The 18,412-nt window shown below is 41.2% G+C and overlaps 1 protein-coding gene across 4 annotated transcripts; it reads right to left on the reverse strand.

The window, feature by feature from the left end:
• Positions 1–1,329: 1,329 nt before the first annotated feature.
• Positions 1,330–18,387, reverse strand: IQCB1 (IQ motif containing B1). 4 transcript variants are annotated; one of them, XM_082222788.1, is made up of 14 exons: positions 18,157–18,387; positions 14,773–14,886; positions 13,202–13,364; positions 12,925–13,054; positions 12,118–12,211; positions 11,844–11,943; positions 10,343–10,515; positions 8,449–8,558; positions 6,606–6,715; positions 5,712–5,854; positions 4,819–4,967; positions 3,890–4,018; positions 2,329–2,485; positions 1,330–1,709 (listed from the first exon to the last, which is right to left on the reverse strand). In XM_082222788.1, the coding sequence occupies exons 2-14, from the start codon at positions 14,870–14,872 to the stop codon at positions 1,486–1,488; spliced, it is 1,782 nt and encodes a 593-aa protein (XP_082078914.1). In that variant the 5' UTR covers positions 14,873–14,886; positions 18,157–18,387; the 3' UTR covers positions 1,330–1,485. The 4 variants fall into 4 exon arrangements, with proteins under 4 accessions (XP_082078914.1, XP_082078913.1, XP_082078911.1 ...); XM_082222787.1 differs by lacking the exon at positions 18,157–18,387 and adding an exon at positions 17,945–18,126; XM_082222785.1 differs by lacking the exon at positions 18,157–18,387 and adding an exon at positions 17,709–17,932.
• Between the last annotated feature and the right edge of the window lie 25 nt (positions 18,388–18,412).

Below are 18,412 nucleotides of genomic sequence, written 5' to 3' on the forward strand. Positions count from 1 at the left end.
AGGGACTTATTTGTAAGAATTTACTATCCTTTAATAATACAAAGAAAAGAACATTGATGGTAGAGAGGTGTATTTCCTAGCCAGTCTATGTTAGAGGTGAGAAATCATGTTTAGAATCCAATTTGTCTCCATGAGCTTATTCTGTAAATTCCTTAAAGATTCTACAGTGGCACCAGAGAGACTGTAGGTTAACAGGGGTAACTACCCAACTATACAATACAGAGAACAGACCTCCTAAAATCAATAGACTACAATTAGTCAAGTAAGTAGTGGGTCTACTCTGAGCTTGTTGAGTACTGCATAAAGCAATTGCACATGGAACCTATCAATAAGATTCAGTAGATCAGCTAGCCCTAGAAAAGTTCTAAATGAGGGAAGAGAATATAGCTTATGCCATGCAAAATGGCTGGGAGTTGAAAGTCTGGCTGTCTTTGTAATGCTTGAGAAATGCTTCTGGTCACGAGAATCTAGGCCTATAATTTAAAATGCAATCACAGGCAGGATCTCATAAGGATTCCTCCATTAGTTTCTCAAACTATTTAATACCGCTTCTCTCAGACAAACTAACCTAATAATAATGATGACTCATTAAAACAGAAAAGTAAATTTAATAGCACATCTAAAGAAGATAAAACATGTACAAATTGGTTAATCAGAAGACTCAAAGCAGAATGGGTTTGGGATGATATTGTAAGTCAAGTGTGGGGAACCTCAGATAGGGGGCAAACCAAATGCAGCTCTCTGCTGGGCTCTTTGCACTCTCCCTAGGCTACACCCCCTTCTCTGCAGGCCACACCCCCCACACTGGCCCTGCTTTGCACCTGAATGCTTTTGCCTGCCTGGAATGACCTCTTGAACTCTGACGACTGCTCTTGCTTGTCTAGATGCAAGACAGAGATGGGTGCTTGAATGTGTGCAAAAGCTAGCTTACTGTGCAGTGCTAAAGCTGGCACTGGTTGCCTCACACACTTTTGCATCTGGTTCCACACACCACTGGCATCTGACCCTTGGAAGGCTACCTAGAAAAGGAATATGGACCTCAAGTTGAAAAAAAATGCTCTAAGTCATAAGGGGACTGAAGATTCTCTCTGTTGACCCTTGCTTCCTCCCAGAGCTCCAAGGTTCTATTTCCTAGCCTATACATACACACAGCTAACTCCCCACGAAATTAAATTCAAAATCCCACTTTTTTTTAAAACAATCCAGCTGAATTTCACAAATATTAAAAATGTGAACTGTAATGATTTCCAAGTCATCTGAATGGTAAAATTTACATATTGTGGTTAGAGGTCAAAATCTGTAAAACAGGAACTTGATAACAGCTATATATATATTGCATAAGTACAAACTCATTTTATTAACTAAATATTTTGAAAAAATCAAATAATTTGGACAGCATTGGATGGACTGCTTGCCAGACCATCTTGGAATACTTTCTTTTTTCACAGAAGACATAGTCCAGACTATAACCTTGTTCATTCCAGATTATGTTTTGCTGCCACCAATGAACAAAGTTCCCACTTCAGCACTCAGATCTTCTGAGACAGCCTCTTCCTCCAAGAAGTCTTCTTCCAGCTTCTTCCACCATGGCCACCGTGTATATTTCAACATGGTGCTGTGGGATTGTTTGGCTTTGGCTACCACAGGAACTGATCTACTCATAAAGATATTCAGATCTTTCGTAGTGGATTCTGTTAGACTTGGAGCACCTGTGACAAAAGGAGCAAAAGAATCACAATTACTTTTTTTCTTAAAATACAAGGTTGATCATCTTGGGGCTATATTTCTTCCATTTTCCATTATTTTGAGTCCTTTCATGGGTCAGATCCAGTGGGTTTATCCCTTTCATTTTTGTAACCCGATTCTTCTATTTATAATTCAGTGGATCAATCTTCTGGACACTACAATTAAAAACCAAATCTCAAACATGCTGGGAAAGTACATGCCACATATAGCTCACAATGGCAAAGGGAAATAAAAGAAGAACCCCAGCATACTAAACTTCCATTTTGTTTTGTTTTTTGATACAGTAAGAGGGTTACTGCCCACACAGCAAGCAGAAGATTTCTGTAAAGTTTCCCAAAACACCTTTACCCAAATACTCTCAGCATTAACATCTTAATGGGGAACAAGACCAAAATTGCCATGGAATCAACAGGCTACATGGCACATGAGTCACACAACCAAATATTATCTCTGGATGAGTGCTGTGGTGTCTACTATTAGCATGAATCAGTCCCGACACTCACATTCATCAACATTTACCACAATATGGGAAGAAAATCAGAGCCAGGCTAAAATAATGGTGATGATGAGTTAGACACATACTCATTAGCTGGTCCACATCAGTGTGGACTTGGGCTAGCAATGCCTCTCTATGCTGCTCTGCTTTGCGATCCTGGCTTCTTTTCGACAAATACTGGGCCAGCTTTTCCTGAGCTTGATGATGAAGTTCCCTGCTCATTTCTTGTGACATTTCAGAAGCCTGGAGAAAAATGATAGTGCCTGTCACTGTTAGCGGTTATCAGCTTCAAACCTTTGTGGATGTCTACAGCACAACATTTGCATTTCTTGGGTACTTGTAAATCTAATAACCGTGCTTCTTCCTGTGTTTCCTCCCTGAAGCCATCGATCTATCACTGAATAAATTTAGTTTCCTAATTAGGATTCAGGAAGAAGCAAATTTCTATTATTATATTAATGGGGGAAAGGGAGGGGGGGGAAACCACCAAGCAACACCCAATACCTTGTTTCACAGACCAAATAAAGAGGGACCAGTATATTTCTGATATATTCAGAGTTTACGTTAGGTAAACAGCATGGAACTCTAGGTAAAGGCTGTGTACTGATATTAACTTTTCAAGATTTGACAAGTGATATTGTAGAGCCATCATTACCTCTACTACCCATCAATTTCTCTCTCTAGTCAGGGCCTCTTGTCAAAGTAGTTTCGTAGACTTTTTTAAAAAATGGGGGGAAGCTAACAGCAAAACTGGTACTGCTGCAACAGGTATGCACACAGGTCTCATAGGCACCTCCTGGCTGCAGTTGCTTGCAGCAGCAGGACCACTGACCAACAACATATGAAAGCAATAGAAGCAAAATACTAAAAAAAATAAATCTGTAAACATACTGGCAGTCCTTGTGAAACAATAAAAAGCCCAACTGCATTCCTGTTGACAACTATCTTCCTCAGGGCCCCCCCAATTAAGGTTATCCTATGAAGGTAATATTTCTCTGATCAGGAACACCTACTTTTTAAAGCTTTCCTTAAACACTTTAATATTAGTACCATAAAGGATGTGTGCATATATGTATGAGCACCCATGCAACCATTTGATAAGTGAAAAATGTTCTGTCGTTTATGGAAACGAAACAGACTCACTAGTTCATGAGTTTGTGTGGAATTAAAAAAGCAGTTGCAATTAGGATAGGAGGCAACAGATTTCCCCCACCCCAGTGAGTTACTGCAGTTATCTAACTGCCAGTGCTGTATTGTCGCTCCTGTCAAAGTAGTGATTAGGGGCAAAACATTCCTGTTGTTTTATGGATGTGGTCTTCAAACTGTGATCCTAGGTTACCCAGGTTCCTTGGAAGTTACAGGGTCTTTCAGTGAGGAGACAGAGATGTGGCGCTGATGCTTCCTTAAAAGACAGCTTTTACCTGTCTTCAACATTACCTATCTTCTTCTGCCATGCACAGCTCCAATGAGAGTTTTGCGCATTGTCAAGGCTAAACTAATGTCATGTGTGACCATGCCATGTGTAAACTGAAAGTGTGCCTAGACTCCCCGGCAACATGCAGGGTTTCCCAGCATGTCTGTAAGCATTCCTTGGCCAACAAACGAATGTGAAAAGGGGCCTTAGCCAAAGGAGGAATGATGATGTACCGGGTGCAGTTTGATGTAGTCATTCACTTTTTGTTGCAATGATAGCCTCTGTTCATCAGAGAGGTGCTTGGACTGTTTCAAGAGAGAATAAGCTTTCCTTCTCCTTTGCTTTTCCAAGAACTTAAGCACCTGTGGAAACAAAAGTATTCAAGTAACACAATGTATTTATACAGTCAGAATTTTTACAGCAGGATAGTTTCTTGATGTCCTTCTGGTTAGCTTGGGAATACACACACACACACACACACACACACGATAATTTGTGAACAAATAGTATCTTGTATTCCATTTAAACTAAAACATTATTATAGTATTCTTGCTTTATACAATAAAAAAACAATAAAACAAGAGTGACTCTCAATTCAGTGCTCTGTCAACATGGAAATGAATACAAACCTTTAAGCTCAGATCTGTTACTTGAGTATCTAGTCCAGCACCCTCCTTTCTGCTGAGTTACAATGAAAGCTAAACCACTGAGAAATATGCATGTTTCTCCATTTGATTTTTTTTCTTCAGGCAGATACAACTCAGCAAGGCTCAATTTAGCTGGAGAATGTGGTTCTGCAAGCGCAGCTTCAAATAAGAACTTGGCCTCCACAATGTCATCAAATTAAGGAATACTTTTATAAATTAGTAGGAAGGATTGGCCAGGGGGCGGGGGGGGGGGGATGATGAAGCTAGAAATGGTTTTCTAGGGTAATATTCAGCACTATGGTCTCAAGTCTTCGACAGCTTCTTGTAACAGGTTTTTAAAAGGGTTGTTCAGATTTTTGCAAATTTTTGCTATGAAGATTCTGAAGACTAATGCTCCAGCTTAATTTTTAGAGCTGCTGCTTATAGTAGACTATACTGGAAGCTTTGAATTAAAACATGAATGTTAACTGTTTGTGTGAATTTTATGTCATGGCAGCACTTGGTTGCATACTCACTGCTCTCTGAATGAGGACAGCTGCTTTATACTGCTTAAGAGACTTCTTTTGATGATGAAAATTTCTCCTTTCCCTAAATGCTCTCCAGTATCTTTGGATAGTTATGGCTGACTTCTCCTCCATTTCATGCATATGCTTATCTACCTGACCTAGGAGATAAAGGAGACAAATTTCTGAAAATGTTTGGGTTTCATGGGAGACTCAACACAAGCCAGCTGGTTTCAAAAAAATTCAGCTCAAACAGCAGAAGCAGACCTTTTTCTAAACCAACATCCAGATATGTTTGAGGACATTTTGGTAAGGATGGAGATTTGTGGTCCAGCTGCTACACAGATGAGACCCTGTACCAAAGTCCAAGAGGAAATTATTCACATAGAGATCCTCTGGGGAAATTAAACTATTCACATTCAATGAGCAGTTCAGATCCAAGCATAGAATTGCTTCCTGACAAGGGGCCGCAATAGTCAATACTGAAAGAAATAAATAGAATAAATTGCACAGGGAAACAAAGTGGATAGCTATCCTGCCCCAGGCTTTGATATTAAGGATGTTCCAGTACAGTTGTTACCTTCCAAAATGAAGGAAACAGAGAATGAGTGGGGGAGAAAGCACATAAACCTAAGGCAAAGAAATGATTCACATATTTAGTGAATGAGCATCAAATTACATTCATTTCTCCCATCAACTTGTTCTAAGTATACATTATCACTATCTCCCTATACGTCCTAAAGGGGCCCTAAAATACCTGGCCATTTAAGGAAATGGCATCTTGTGCCTCAAATACTAAGTCTTAGGAAACAGAGTATGAATAGCAGTTTTCAACTAATAAGAAAGAATATGGGAAATATGTTTCTGCATGGAAAACGCCCTTCATGCTACTATAATAACCATACCTGGATGAACTATTTCCAGTAGCGTAAGCTGTCGTTCATGGAACAGCCTCATGGCTCTCTGTCTCCGAAGCTGCAATTGTTGGCGGAGCTCCTCCTCTTCTTTCTGCTTTTTTAAACCTTGCAACTCCTGTTTTCTTTTAGCTCTACAGCAACAAAGTTTTAGAAATTACAGGGGGCAGAGTGTTCTACATTTAAACAGGTCTGCATTTATCATGAAGATGGGAACATGTACCCCAATAGTCTCAAGATGCACATGTAGTGGTATGCACAAACATACTTTAAATCATGGCCTGGATGCTTAGCGGTGAAGCCTGAAATTCTGATTGGAACCAAAGATTGCACCGAAATCTGGAAACCCATTACATGCGAAGTCTGCCCTCTACTGGATTTTCCAAACACGTGCCCATTAAGATACCTTTTTAAAATTCATTTTATTATAGAGCAAACCCCTCTATTCTTCTGCAATCAATTAGCTAATGTAGCACCAAGAAATTTGCATGCTGCTTAATATATTCTCACAGCAACATTTCTGGCCAACACAATATTATGAGAGGGAAAGAATGTAAGTATTAGGGAACTTCAAAAACCTAATCTCTAGCACAGGTAGAGAAGGTACACAGAGCAGCAAGCATGTTATTGGAGAAACTGCACAAAGGGATGAGGGTCACAGTGTCCTGTAGAGGCCACATGCAGGCGCTGGGTGAGACCAGAAGAGAAAGCTGCCCCATGATCTGCCTTTGCAACCACCTCACCACCACTTTCTTTTTTCTTCTATAAGGAAAGAAAAGGGAAAGAAATGGAGAACGGACAAGGGAGTGGGAGGAAGAAGGGCACCATCACATAACCATCTGTTTGCATCCACAGGTTTGTAATAAACCAAAGGTCTTGCTTTACCTGAAATTTCTCTGCAAGATTGTTACTGCTTTTGGAAGCTGCTTTAATCTTTTTCGTGTTTGAAATCCTCTCCATGCTGCTTGGATTAAGCAAGCTGCTTGATGTAGTCTCTGAAATAAACAAGACAGAGCAGTGCTTTTTATCTAGGACCATGGAGTTGTTACAGTAAGTACCACACTTTTTAACAACAACAAAAAGAAGCTGGTACCGCGTACCGTTGAGTACTCCCTGACAAAAAGCACTGGGTCAGAGGATTATGCTCATTTCCCCATTGAGCACAGTGACAATATTAATACAACTTTAATGCTTTGCATCTCCCCCTTGCCCCATGTCAATTTAAACTATTCTTCGGTGGTGGGGTGGACAATGTCATACTATTATTTGCCATAACAATTCCTGCATGAATTCAAACTGATCTGCCTCTTTCCAGGTAATACAATACCTCAACTTTACATGATCCAAAACAAGAATTCATTTTTAAACAACCATTAGAAATGTTCTGAATATGCAAGCATTATCAGCCTGCCTAACGGAACGATCCATGCAATCATCTCAAGGCAACATACAATTTAAACAGCTAACAACTGCTTTAAAAACCACAAAAACCACAGTTCAAGTCCTTTGAGAAAGGTTTGATCCCCTCCTCAACCATCGGTGTCCATTTCCCATTCTCAGAGTTGTCAAGTGACAAACTGAAAATCCCCCTGCACCTTAATAGTCACTGATGAATTGGGAAAAGATCCATTTGTTTAGCTTTAGCTTGTGTGCCAGCTGCACCTTTTCCTGGGCCATGCTGATCAGGCCAGTGTCACTCATGCCCTGCTCACATCAAGACTGCATTGCTGCAGGGGTTGTGGGGAAGAGTGTTTAGACACTGATAGGAACAAAATTCAGCAGCCAAGTGGTTTCTAGTGCTTGCTTTTCAGAACTTATTACACCAGCTCTTGCCCATTTGCACTGGCTTCAAATTCATTTGAGAGCACAATTCAAAATGTTGCTTATTACCTCTAAAGGGCTAAACAGCTTAGGACCAGGTTATCTGTAGTAGTGCTTCCTCCCATATGAAGTTACCTGTGCACTGTGTTCAACATGGGAGGCCCGATTTCATCTTCTCCCACCTTCAGTAGTGCATTACCAGCTTCTGAGGTGGGGAACACAGAGTGGACCCTCTCAGTGCTGGCACCTGGACTGTGAACTCATTTCTGATAGATGTCTGTTGGCTCCCTTTCTCCCAAGTTTAACAATGGTAGCAAAGACTCTTATTCCACTGTGCTTTTAATCATACCTACTTATATGGTGATGTGTCTTTAAAGTGACTGCTTATGCCCTTTCATGCACTGTTTTAATGATTTAATTGACAATGTATTTTTGTATTTGAAAGCTGCAATAAAAGAGGGGGAGTGTGTGTATGAGATTTATAAACTCTTAGAGGTGTTTCTGCGTTAATTGATCTATTGTACCTATAACATCTAGTGAAGAAGAAGAAGAAGAGAAGAGTTTGGATTTGATATCCCGCCTTTCACTCCCTTTAAGGAGTCTCAAAGCGGCTAACATTCTCCTTTCCCTTCTTCCCCCACAACAAACACTCTGTGAGGTGAGTGGGGCTGAGAGACTTCAAAGAAGTGTGGCTGGCCCAAGGTCACCCAGCAGCTGCATGTGGAGGAGCGGAGACGCGAACCCGGTTCCCCAGATTACGAGACTACCGCTCTTAACCACTACACCACACTGGCTCTCGTGAATAGATGTTGGTTGGAGGCACTGAAATATACAGTAATATACTGATGATACTTTACGTACAAGCTACTTCCACCACATAGAGAACTCAGTAAGATTTCCACCACACCTGTGTTTTGACAGCCTTGTAATTTTCTGAGCACAGCAAGTCCAGAAGCTGATTGAGGTTCCTGTCAAATCCTTTGCCAGTCCACTGCTTGCTTAGAAGGCTTTGTAGTCCTTAATCAGTGAGACACATCAAGATAAATATGCTGCTTTATAAGAAGCACAGTTAGTTTGCTTATCCTGCAGACACTGGAAAATTATAGTTGTACATGCCAAAGCAGACAGTAGCATGAATTTTTCTCACAAAAACATGAATGGTGAAAAGAATGAACAAGTGTTGATACAACTAAAGGTGTTTACACCTGCAAAGTGAGAGGAAAGCCAGATTTCCCTCCAGCTGGAAAACAAGCTAACCATGGGCCTTTGGGTGTATGAACTAGTGTAATGCACACTGGCAAATGCATTTGTCCCAATGGTATAGAGTATTTTCAAATGTACACATAAAACATGTACAGACATGCCATAAAATGCAATATTGAAATGGTTGCAATAGTGCTACAACTTTCCAGGCCATTTATTTTGAAGAAAAATCTTATTAAAAATGGCAAAATACTCAATGCAATTAGTACCATGCAGGAAAAGACCAATTTCATATATAATGACAGCTCAAGTATGCTGTCCTGGTTTAATATAGAACCTACCAAGACAATTGTATTGACTGAACAAACTTGGCATTGGTAATTGGTGGTGGAATGGCAGCTTTTGGCATTCACTTTTGAAAAATTTGGAGGGAGTGCACTATGTTTACCAAGAAGCAGTTGCTCTCAGATGTCACAAGAAGCACCTGGAATTAATCTATACATGCTGTAATTTTAAGGAGCCCAGGTACCAGATGGCAATGCAGAATAAAAACTTATTTTGTTGCTTGTCAGTTTCATGGGCTAGCTTGGCTAATCAATTTCAGGCTGGCTTAACTTTATAGAAGACACTGACAGTGTTTACATGTAACATTAAACCAGTTTAGCACAGGGACGGGGAGCCTGAAGTCCTCCAGACGTTGTTTGGTTCCAACACTCATCTATTTCAGCCAGCAGGATTAACGGTCAAAAATGATGGGCATTGTGGCCATCCAGATGCTGTTGGACTCCAGCTTCCCCACTGTTGGTTTAGCAATATATACCTGAGCATAAAGGAGCCCACATGAAGCATTAGACTCAAGCACTAGACCATCCCCCTTAATGGCTGGGAGGAGGAATAAATGAAGATTAAGTTTCACTTTAGCCAATTCCTGGCTTGTCCTTATGTGCAAACCAGGAATCCTGGTGTTAAATAAACTCTAGTCAATGTAAAAGAAGCCGGCTGAAAACCATGAGGTACAAAGCAGGCTTGTTAACAACTTAAGAGTTTATTTTAAACACGGACTTCTGGTTTTTGTGTTAATGACAAGCCTTTAAGTGAAACCAAATTCTGTTTTATTCTTCTAGCCTTACAGAAGGTGGGAGGGGAAGACTAGTTGAACTCAAGCCTTTACTCGGCCGTGCGGAGGCTCATGCTTATAATATTACATCATACAATGTATGGCTTAGCATTATTGGCAAATTTGCCTATTGCCTTTCCTGTGCAGTAAAAGTAGCGCAACATCAGATGCAGGTATTTTGTGAAAAGGTTTGTACCAAGTATAGAGTTGGATCCACATTATGTTACTTGAACCTAGGTCCTATTCAATTCTGGATCCAACCAATAGGATTTATGCTTATCTGAGAGCAAGTCCCACTGACATCCATGTATGGAACTTTAAGTTTTCACATTCAATACCTTTTAGAATTGATACACAAGTTCTAGGCTGTACAAAGTATACCTTTGCTTTTGGAATTATAGTGGGCCTTGACCCTGAAGGGCTAATCAGTGCCAGCATTACTACAAAATTCTTCCGAAGTCTGAGAAACAGAGTAACAAACCTTTGTAGCGGGTAGCGAATGTTGTCACAAGTTGGGCATCAGACTGTGCAATCAAGAGTAACAGCTTTATAGCTGCATTTCCTATGACAGGATTGATGGAAGACGAAAGCTTGTAAACAAGCTCATCTAAAATGCAGTGCAGGGACTTTTCAGCAACTTGAAGTAACACAGCACTGACATAACAAGAAAAAAGATGGAATGATACTGGAGTCTATTCAATGGTGCCAGAGGGGAGGGGAAGGTAAGCAGATTACAGTAGCTAGCAAGTATTGCACCAAACCCTTTCGTAACTTTAAAATGCAACTGTAGTGCTGCTTAAAGGTTGTAAAATGAAAATGGATCACACAGAAGTAGTTTTGCTTGGGTTGACTCTGGTTGTACTGGCTTTCATTATATTGAGATTATAAGGTACTACAGTGGAACCTTGGTTCTCGAACGGCTTAGTTGATGAACAAATTGGCTCCCGAATGCTGAAAACCTGAGGTGTTCCAGTTTTCAAACGTTTTTTGGAAGGCAAACGTCTGACGTGGCTTCCGCTTGAGTGCAGGAAACTCCTGCAGCCAATCAGAAGCCGTGCCTTGGTTTTCAAACGTTTCGGGAGTTGGACGGACTTCTGGAACGGATTAAGTTTGACAACCAACATACCACTGCTTATTCAAGTGTTCTAAACTGCTCTGAGTGGACCACTCTGAGAGGTTCTCTGTACAAGAAAGGCAGGATACAATATTTAATAAATAAATGCACACAATAAAATTAATAAATACAAGCTTAACTGATAGATGGTCCTCCAGAGAGAAGAGGATATGGCTGTTGGTTAGACAATATTAAAAGTCACCTGCCTCTTGAGGTAATGCATTATAAAACATTCCTTCTAAATTTGGAATCGTAACCATTTGGTGCAGACAGAAAGGACCCCTCAAGGTGTATGAATCTATATGGTATCTCTACTTAAGTCAAAAAATGATACTGTTATAGCAGAAAGTCATGCAACATGTGCAGCAGTTAATGGAATGAAAGAGTTTGTCACTTATCACTAACATATTACAAAAACACCCAGTAGGGGGCCTTGGCACACACCTGCATTCAGCACAGCAATGTCACCTGCTAGCTAGAGGGAATAATAGATTGACTGCCTTGAATGGGAAAGAAATGGAAAACTCCCATAATAAAAGCATAATCCTGAAGATGATGTGAGAACACTCTACCATCAAAGGGTAATTAATGCACAATAAACTGCTCAAAAAGGCCTTTGCTTTCAGAATCCTGGACGCTTCCTATGAACGATCATGAAGTTCTACGGATGATATTTATGTGGTTATCTTGAACTAAAACAGCCACTAGGAAACCACCTGTCATTCTTCTGGAGCTTTTACTGTGCCTTTAACTCTCCTCCTGGCAGTATCTCTTACTCATGTAAATAAATTCAGAGAAGTGATTAGCACTGTATGATAAACTTTAAGATATATTAAGGGAAATGTTTAAATTAAGGTATATCAGTTACCTATTGACTCTTAAAATATTCTGCAACACAGACATCATTATAGTTGAAGTTTCAACATCGTCCGTCATCAGCAGTTGCTGGAAGTGTCTATTCTGAAGCTCTGTCGTGAAAAACAGGAAGAAAACTCAGGCCATGAAGCAATATCCACGAATTTGTAGTTTTACCAAGGAAAAACACAACAGTTATCTACAAGCAGATCACAAAAGGGGGAAATATTTCATCAGAAACCGCTATGCAGCTATAGTAATGATCTTTCAGAACTTTCTTCCCTTACCATTTGCTGTTAGCTGAATGAATCCGCCACACAGCCAGCAGATGGCATCAGTTACTGTTCTGAAACAGTGTAAAAATTCATTCCTCTCTTCATCCTTCACAAAAAAGCAAAAATTAAGATTATAATTCCTGAAACATTACTTTGAAAGCAACTTATTCTGAAGTTATATACTTGCTGAGCAGGATACTTAATTCTGAAACTCCCTCCATCCAAACTTCCTCAGTCTGAGGTCTGGGAACTCCTTTGCCAATCACCATTGGTGGACAGATGCAGCTTTTAAAAACTCAAAACACTTTTTCTACTGGAAAACCAGCTGGTTCCATGGGTCAGTAATGCTACTGCTGTAATCTGATTCATGAAATCTACCAACCTTTTTGGAATGCTGTGAATTAAAACTTTCAACATTTAGTTCAACTTTTGTTGAAATGCTGCTTTAAGAAGAAAGCATCTACACCACAATATTTGTCCTGGAGGCATGTCATTTCTGCTTGCATTTTTTTTTTATGTTCAATAAACTATTAGTGATTTAACTTTTACTGGCGCTGATCCAAAATTTCAGTATCCCTTGCTGTCAACCATGGCATCAAACAATATCATAATAGGCCAAAGCTTCCTGCTGTAATATAGTTGTTCTGAGTCCTGATTCCACAGAAGATATGCCCTTGGTATTTGGTATGCAAGGCGCCTGGAGTTGGGGGGCAGGGCAGGGGAAGACTGCCTGAATAAATCAACTATTCAGCATGTTAACATGTCAAGAAGTTACAAAACAGTTCCAGTACATAACCTTAAGCCGTTCAGCCTGAATACCTTGATCGCTCGGATGAATCGTGCTTGCAGGCGCCTTCCCAAGAAGAGGAGATTGTCTGCTACAGAAGGAAGTAGCTTATTGTAAAACTCCTCTGGTTCTTCTTTTACCTCAAGGCCCACACAACACTGGCTGAGAAAATAAACACACATACATTTTAGCAGTTTGCAGGTAATGCTGTGATACACCCAGGCTAATACACAGTCACACAATGATTTCAAGAAGGGTGGGCTAGCAGCAATTCAGGAATAAAAGCTGTGTAAGCAAGGAAGAGTTTACCTTAGTATCTCTGCTATCTGGGCAGCAGTAGTCCAGCCTCCACGCACTCTTGTATAATCTTGCTTAAGGACTAATGTGCAGTATTGAACCAGATCGTAGTAGTACAAGTCTTGTTTAATTTTTTTTAATTCTTTGCTGCCAGGCGGTGCACTATTTAAAATATCTAGGGAAGAAAAATAAACCGAAACAGATGGACCAGGAGCTTGGGTGACAAAATTATACTTTCTCAATTATAGCATGTGACACTCAAGTACCCTTCCACTCTGAAAGGGAGTATAATATCAAGAAAGATTAAGTGAGCATGAGACAATGTGGAACCCCAACTACCATCTTGTCATTACTGCAACACTGATACAGAAGCAATTGCCAGCTAGGAAATCTATAGAACAAACAAACCAGACAATTCATGCGTAGAACGCTTACAGAATACATTATAGATGGATAGAAAAAGATGGGCAAAGAAGTCAGTGGGATGGTGCAAAGGAGAATTAAGAAACGGTGGAGATGCAAGTATGATGAAAAATAAGGTGGCTTATAGAAGACTTCCTTGTTTTGCACCAGTAGAATTACTAGACTCTGGCCACAAAGACTTCCTTTACTAGAAAGTAGCCCTCTAGCAACTGACATTTCCTCTAGCTATTATGCTGCTGCAGTTCATCAGCAGTCTCTCTCCAGAATGTATATAAGAATTGCCTGTAAGTAGGAGCAACTCTTACCATAGAGATTTTAAGAACACAGAAATAGGCTCATGCGGGGGGGGGGAGAGGTGTAACCAGGTAAAATTGTCCCAGGCCTCAGAGGGCCAAGGTGTGAGGGGACCCTGCTAGAGGCCTGCTGGACTTACAATGTCATGCCAAAACCTTTATTCTAACAAGACTCCCACCCCCGGGCCTCAGGCAAGCTCTACGCAAGCCTGCACAGAAGTCCCATTCTACCTCAAATATAACAAACATACATACATACAGCTCCCAGTTCTTCCCTTCATCCTTAATCCTAGTTCTTGTGGCACAGCACCTCTTTGTTTCTATTTCCCTACTTTTGCCTTTCAACATTCTATTCCTTGCATAGTGTTAAAAAAAATGCAAATTAGATATACTTGTTAAAATTGGCTTAGTTTGCATATAGTCTCTTATGCGCTGGGTACACACATTTCCAATGACAGGCAGTGGAAGGCGGGGAGAGAAAAGTTTATATATTCATAGAGAGGTAGATTGTTTCTATAAACACATATACTCTGTTATATCACCCTATAACAAGATCTTGAGGAAGTCCATGACCCCTGTCAAACAGCAATATCATTTATATAGCTGCCGTATTGAAAACGGACAGAAAAGAAACTAACCATCTCCTATAGATGAGTTCTTTTTCCTCTGTTGGCCTCAAATCAATAATTATATTTGGAAAGACTTGCAGAAAATATAAAATATGCACATATAGACTTTGTAGAATAGTGAATCTCAATAGTTCAGATAGAGTTTAACGAGTAGTGAAAAACAATTTCATTTATAGTATAAGAATCTCAACACTTGAAACTATTTCATTACAGGTCTGAAAGAACTCAACCTATTTACCTTTTAACTTCAGCAGCAGCACAGGGACATCCTGATCAGGGCTTTCAGTAGCCTGGGAAGCCAGGGACAATATTCTGGAATCCACTGATAATGGCTTCATTTCATCCAAGCCAACTATATTTTAAAATGAAAGAAAGAAGAAAAGAGACAAAACATTTGACTTCAGCTATGGAAGAGAGCACTGATGTTTTATAGGAAGAGAACAGATAAATAAAAAACAGTTCAACAAAACAGATGCATCTAATAAAGATGATGTATGATAAAATCCACACTGGGTAACCATAGAAGGATGTGTTCCAAAGACAAACCAATTTTAATAGCAGATTCATAGAATATGCCTCTTCTACTCTAAATGACATCATGTGTTTTTCCACAGCTAAGCTAGAAAACATAGTTTAATAATTGACATCTTAGCCCAAAGCCCCAGGCCCACTCCCTGGCGCTGCCAGTTAGTTGATTTCAAATAAATCTGTGTGAAACACTTTTGCCTGATACCCTGCAGAGCTGTTGCCAATAACAGTAAACAGACCTGGCCTAGATGGATCATTGGTCTGACTGTAGGAGCCAATTCCTCATACCTTTATTAAGCCATCATATGGAGCTGTTATTAGTAGGTGACTGCAGTGCTTGTCAAAACTGGGACAAACTGGAAGGTGGCAAACTACTCACTTTACAAATACCAGCTTGGTTGGTCTCATTGACTGATTCCAAACGGGCTATAGCTGGAAATTATTAAACAGAAGAAAGCAAACAAAAAGCCCACAAAGTAAAAATAAAATAAAAAAGCGACTTCATGATTTTATGGCTATCCAGAGTTGGTAGAGGGGAGAATCATAGCTTGGGAAACAATTGGGTATAAATATCTGTGAGCAGAGAAAATATCTAGGACACTTGAGTATTTGCTACTCCGGCCATAGATGACTGAAGTGAGACTTTCATTTAACTACTACTAGCTGGTTGAGTATTCTTTATGAAAATTTGTTTGCAGTGCAGTATCACTGTTGAACACCAAGGTATCAGAATGAAACATAGTATATATTGCCCATGGGACAACTCTCTGTTTCTTCTTTCAGTACCAGCTTAACTCCCACACCTGTTTCAAAGGGAAAAGAAAATGAAAAATGCAACACAACGTACTGAGGCACTGCATTGGCAACTGGCATGCATTTTCAATACACACTAAACATTTATTACATTTATATACTACCTTTTTCTTCCAGTGAGCTCAAGGTGCTGTACATGGTTCTCCTTCGCCCCATTTCATCTTTACAACAGTCCTGTGAGGTAGGTTAGGCTAAGAAGCAGTGATTGGCCCAAGTTCACCCACTGGGCTTCATTTCTCAGTGGGGATTTGAATCCTTGTCTCCCAGGTCATACTCCAGCACTCAAACCATTATGCCACACTGGTTCTAGTGTGAAGTCTAGTTTTCCTACAAACCCCAGTTTGATGTCACCTCCCTCCACATTTGTGCATTTCCCTCCTCAAATGATTAATGATCAAAAGTATAGCGATAGTTCCCAAGCCCACATGCTAGGGAACAGTGCTGTACAGAAGAGCGAGATCTGTACACATAGGCTTCTCCTATGATATGGAACCCTGTGCAATGAGAAATCCACATCACAGGGGAACTTATTTGACACATAGAGCACTCTCCCTTCTATGCATGAGCAGCAGTGGAGTGAGAACGGGTGCAGGCACAGTCCCATTGCACATGACCATAAATCACATGAATGAACACACAAACAGGACACAAGTGTCAAGGGAAACAAAACACCGTGATACAGAAAGACTGACGATTCATAATGAAAATTGATGCACACATTCACAGCTTGCTGCTTTTTCAAGCACAAAGTTCAGCTCAGCCTCCGCCCCACATTTCCAAAAGGGAAGAATGGGCAAATGTAGGAAGCTGCTTTATGCAGCCAGATCCGTAGCTCAGCATCAGACTGCATTTAGCTCAGCACTGTATAGTGATGACAAAAAACCCTTCAGGGTTGATGGTTTTTTTGAAATGAGTCAGAATTGAACCTGAAAATTTATGCATGTAAATACAACTTAAGAAGAAGCTGCTGGATAAAACCAATGGCCCATCTGTTCCTAAAGTGGCTAACCAGATTTATTCAAGATAAATAATGCATCCTTCTAAGGGGACTTACAAAGGATAATTTCATATGCATAGTAGGTACATTATGCTTCCAAATGATCTACAGAATCGGAACTGTAGAGCTAGAAGGGACCAAAGGGACAGCTAGTCCAACCCCTTGCAACACAGGAAGACATAGAGCAATCCACTCATAATGCTTCCAAGTCAGGCCCCCAATGCGCTTTCCTTTTCTAATCCACCTCTGTGCCTATTCACCAAAGTAGTTCCCAGCCCTTACACCTTCGCTCACCCTTGTTCCTTTCACCTGCCTTCTTGGATATCCCAATGTCTCGGTCCACTAGAATTTGTTTGAAGAATGGAATGAGTCTGTATGTTGAACAGCCCTCCCCTTCTGACTTTCTGTTATCCAAAGCCCTTCATATCTGCACTACAGCAAGCAATAATCAAGGCCATGAAGCTTGATCTAAGCACAATGGAGAGAATCCTGCTTCTCCTTGTCTTAGCTTCGAAGACAGCCGTGGGCAGCTTCAGAGAGAGGGAACTGTCAGCTGAAGCAAGACGAAGGTGTCCAACTGCTGTCTCCCTTGCCGCTGACAGCCTCTGCGCCTGAAGTTGGTTACCTCTGAGAAGCCCAAGCAGGTTAGGAACATACTCCTGTTCATGTTCCCCAGCATGGGTGTAGCCAAGCAGGGGCGGGGGGGGGAGCAACTGCCCCCCTCAGATCAAGTAAACCAATAGAAATACTTAATTAACTGACCAATCAGATCAGTCCTGCCCCCCCTCCAATACTGGCTACACCCATGTTCCTCAGCAACTATAATTCAGACATACCACCTCCGAGTGGACAGCTGTCATGACCAGCAGCCACTGAGGCCTTATCCTCCATGCATTTGTCTAATTCCCTTTTGTAGCTTGTCCGAGTTGGCAACTATCACTATGTGACGCGGTAGTAGATGCCATAGTTCAGCTACCGGCCTTGTAAAGATGCATCACCCTGGATGATTCACATGGCGGAAGAGAAGTCAGTGTGCATGTTCAGGGCACCGTCCTGAGTCCCAAGCACAAACCTGAGGTTTGATCCTCCAGAAACCTTTCACGGGTTGTTAAGAAGGCCTCTCAGACGCTGCGCCCTTTACCAGATTGTTCACAACGAATAGCTTCACCCTCCGCCCATTACCCTCAAACTTCACGCCCCCGCGGACACCCCGACCATTACCAGCCCCCTGATCCAAGCGCCTCCTTCTACAACCGAAAGGACTAATGCGGTTCTCTTACTCACGCGGCCAGTTTCACGGCTGAGGTCACGAGGGCTCCTGCCCAATAGGAACGCGAACCTGGGCGCGAGGAAGCGGCAACTGTCCCGCCGGCACGCGCTTCGCCAACCGTCCCTCCGCCCTTATTTGCATACGTTCCCTCCCTAACGCCTCGCTCGAACTCCAGGAGGCGCGGCAACAGGAGGGCAGCATCCCCTCACCCCACTGTCACTAGTGACGGACGCTTACGGTGGGCGTGACTAAGGCGCGAAGCTGCAGCCA

Source organism: Podarcis vaucheri (assembly GCF_965113315.1).
Source record: "Podarcis vaucheri genome assembly, chromosome: 1".
NCBI lineage: Eukaryota > Metazoa > Chordata > Lepidosauria > Squamata > Lacertidae > Podarcis > Podarcis vaucheri.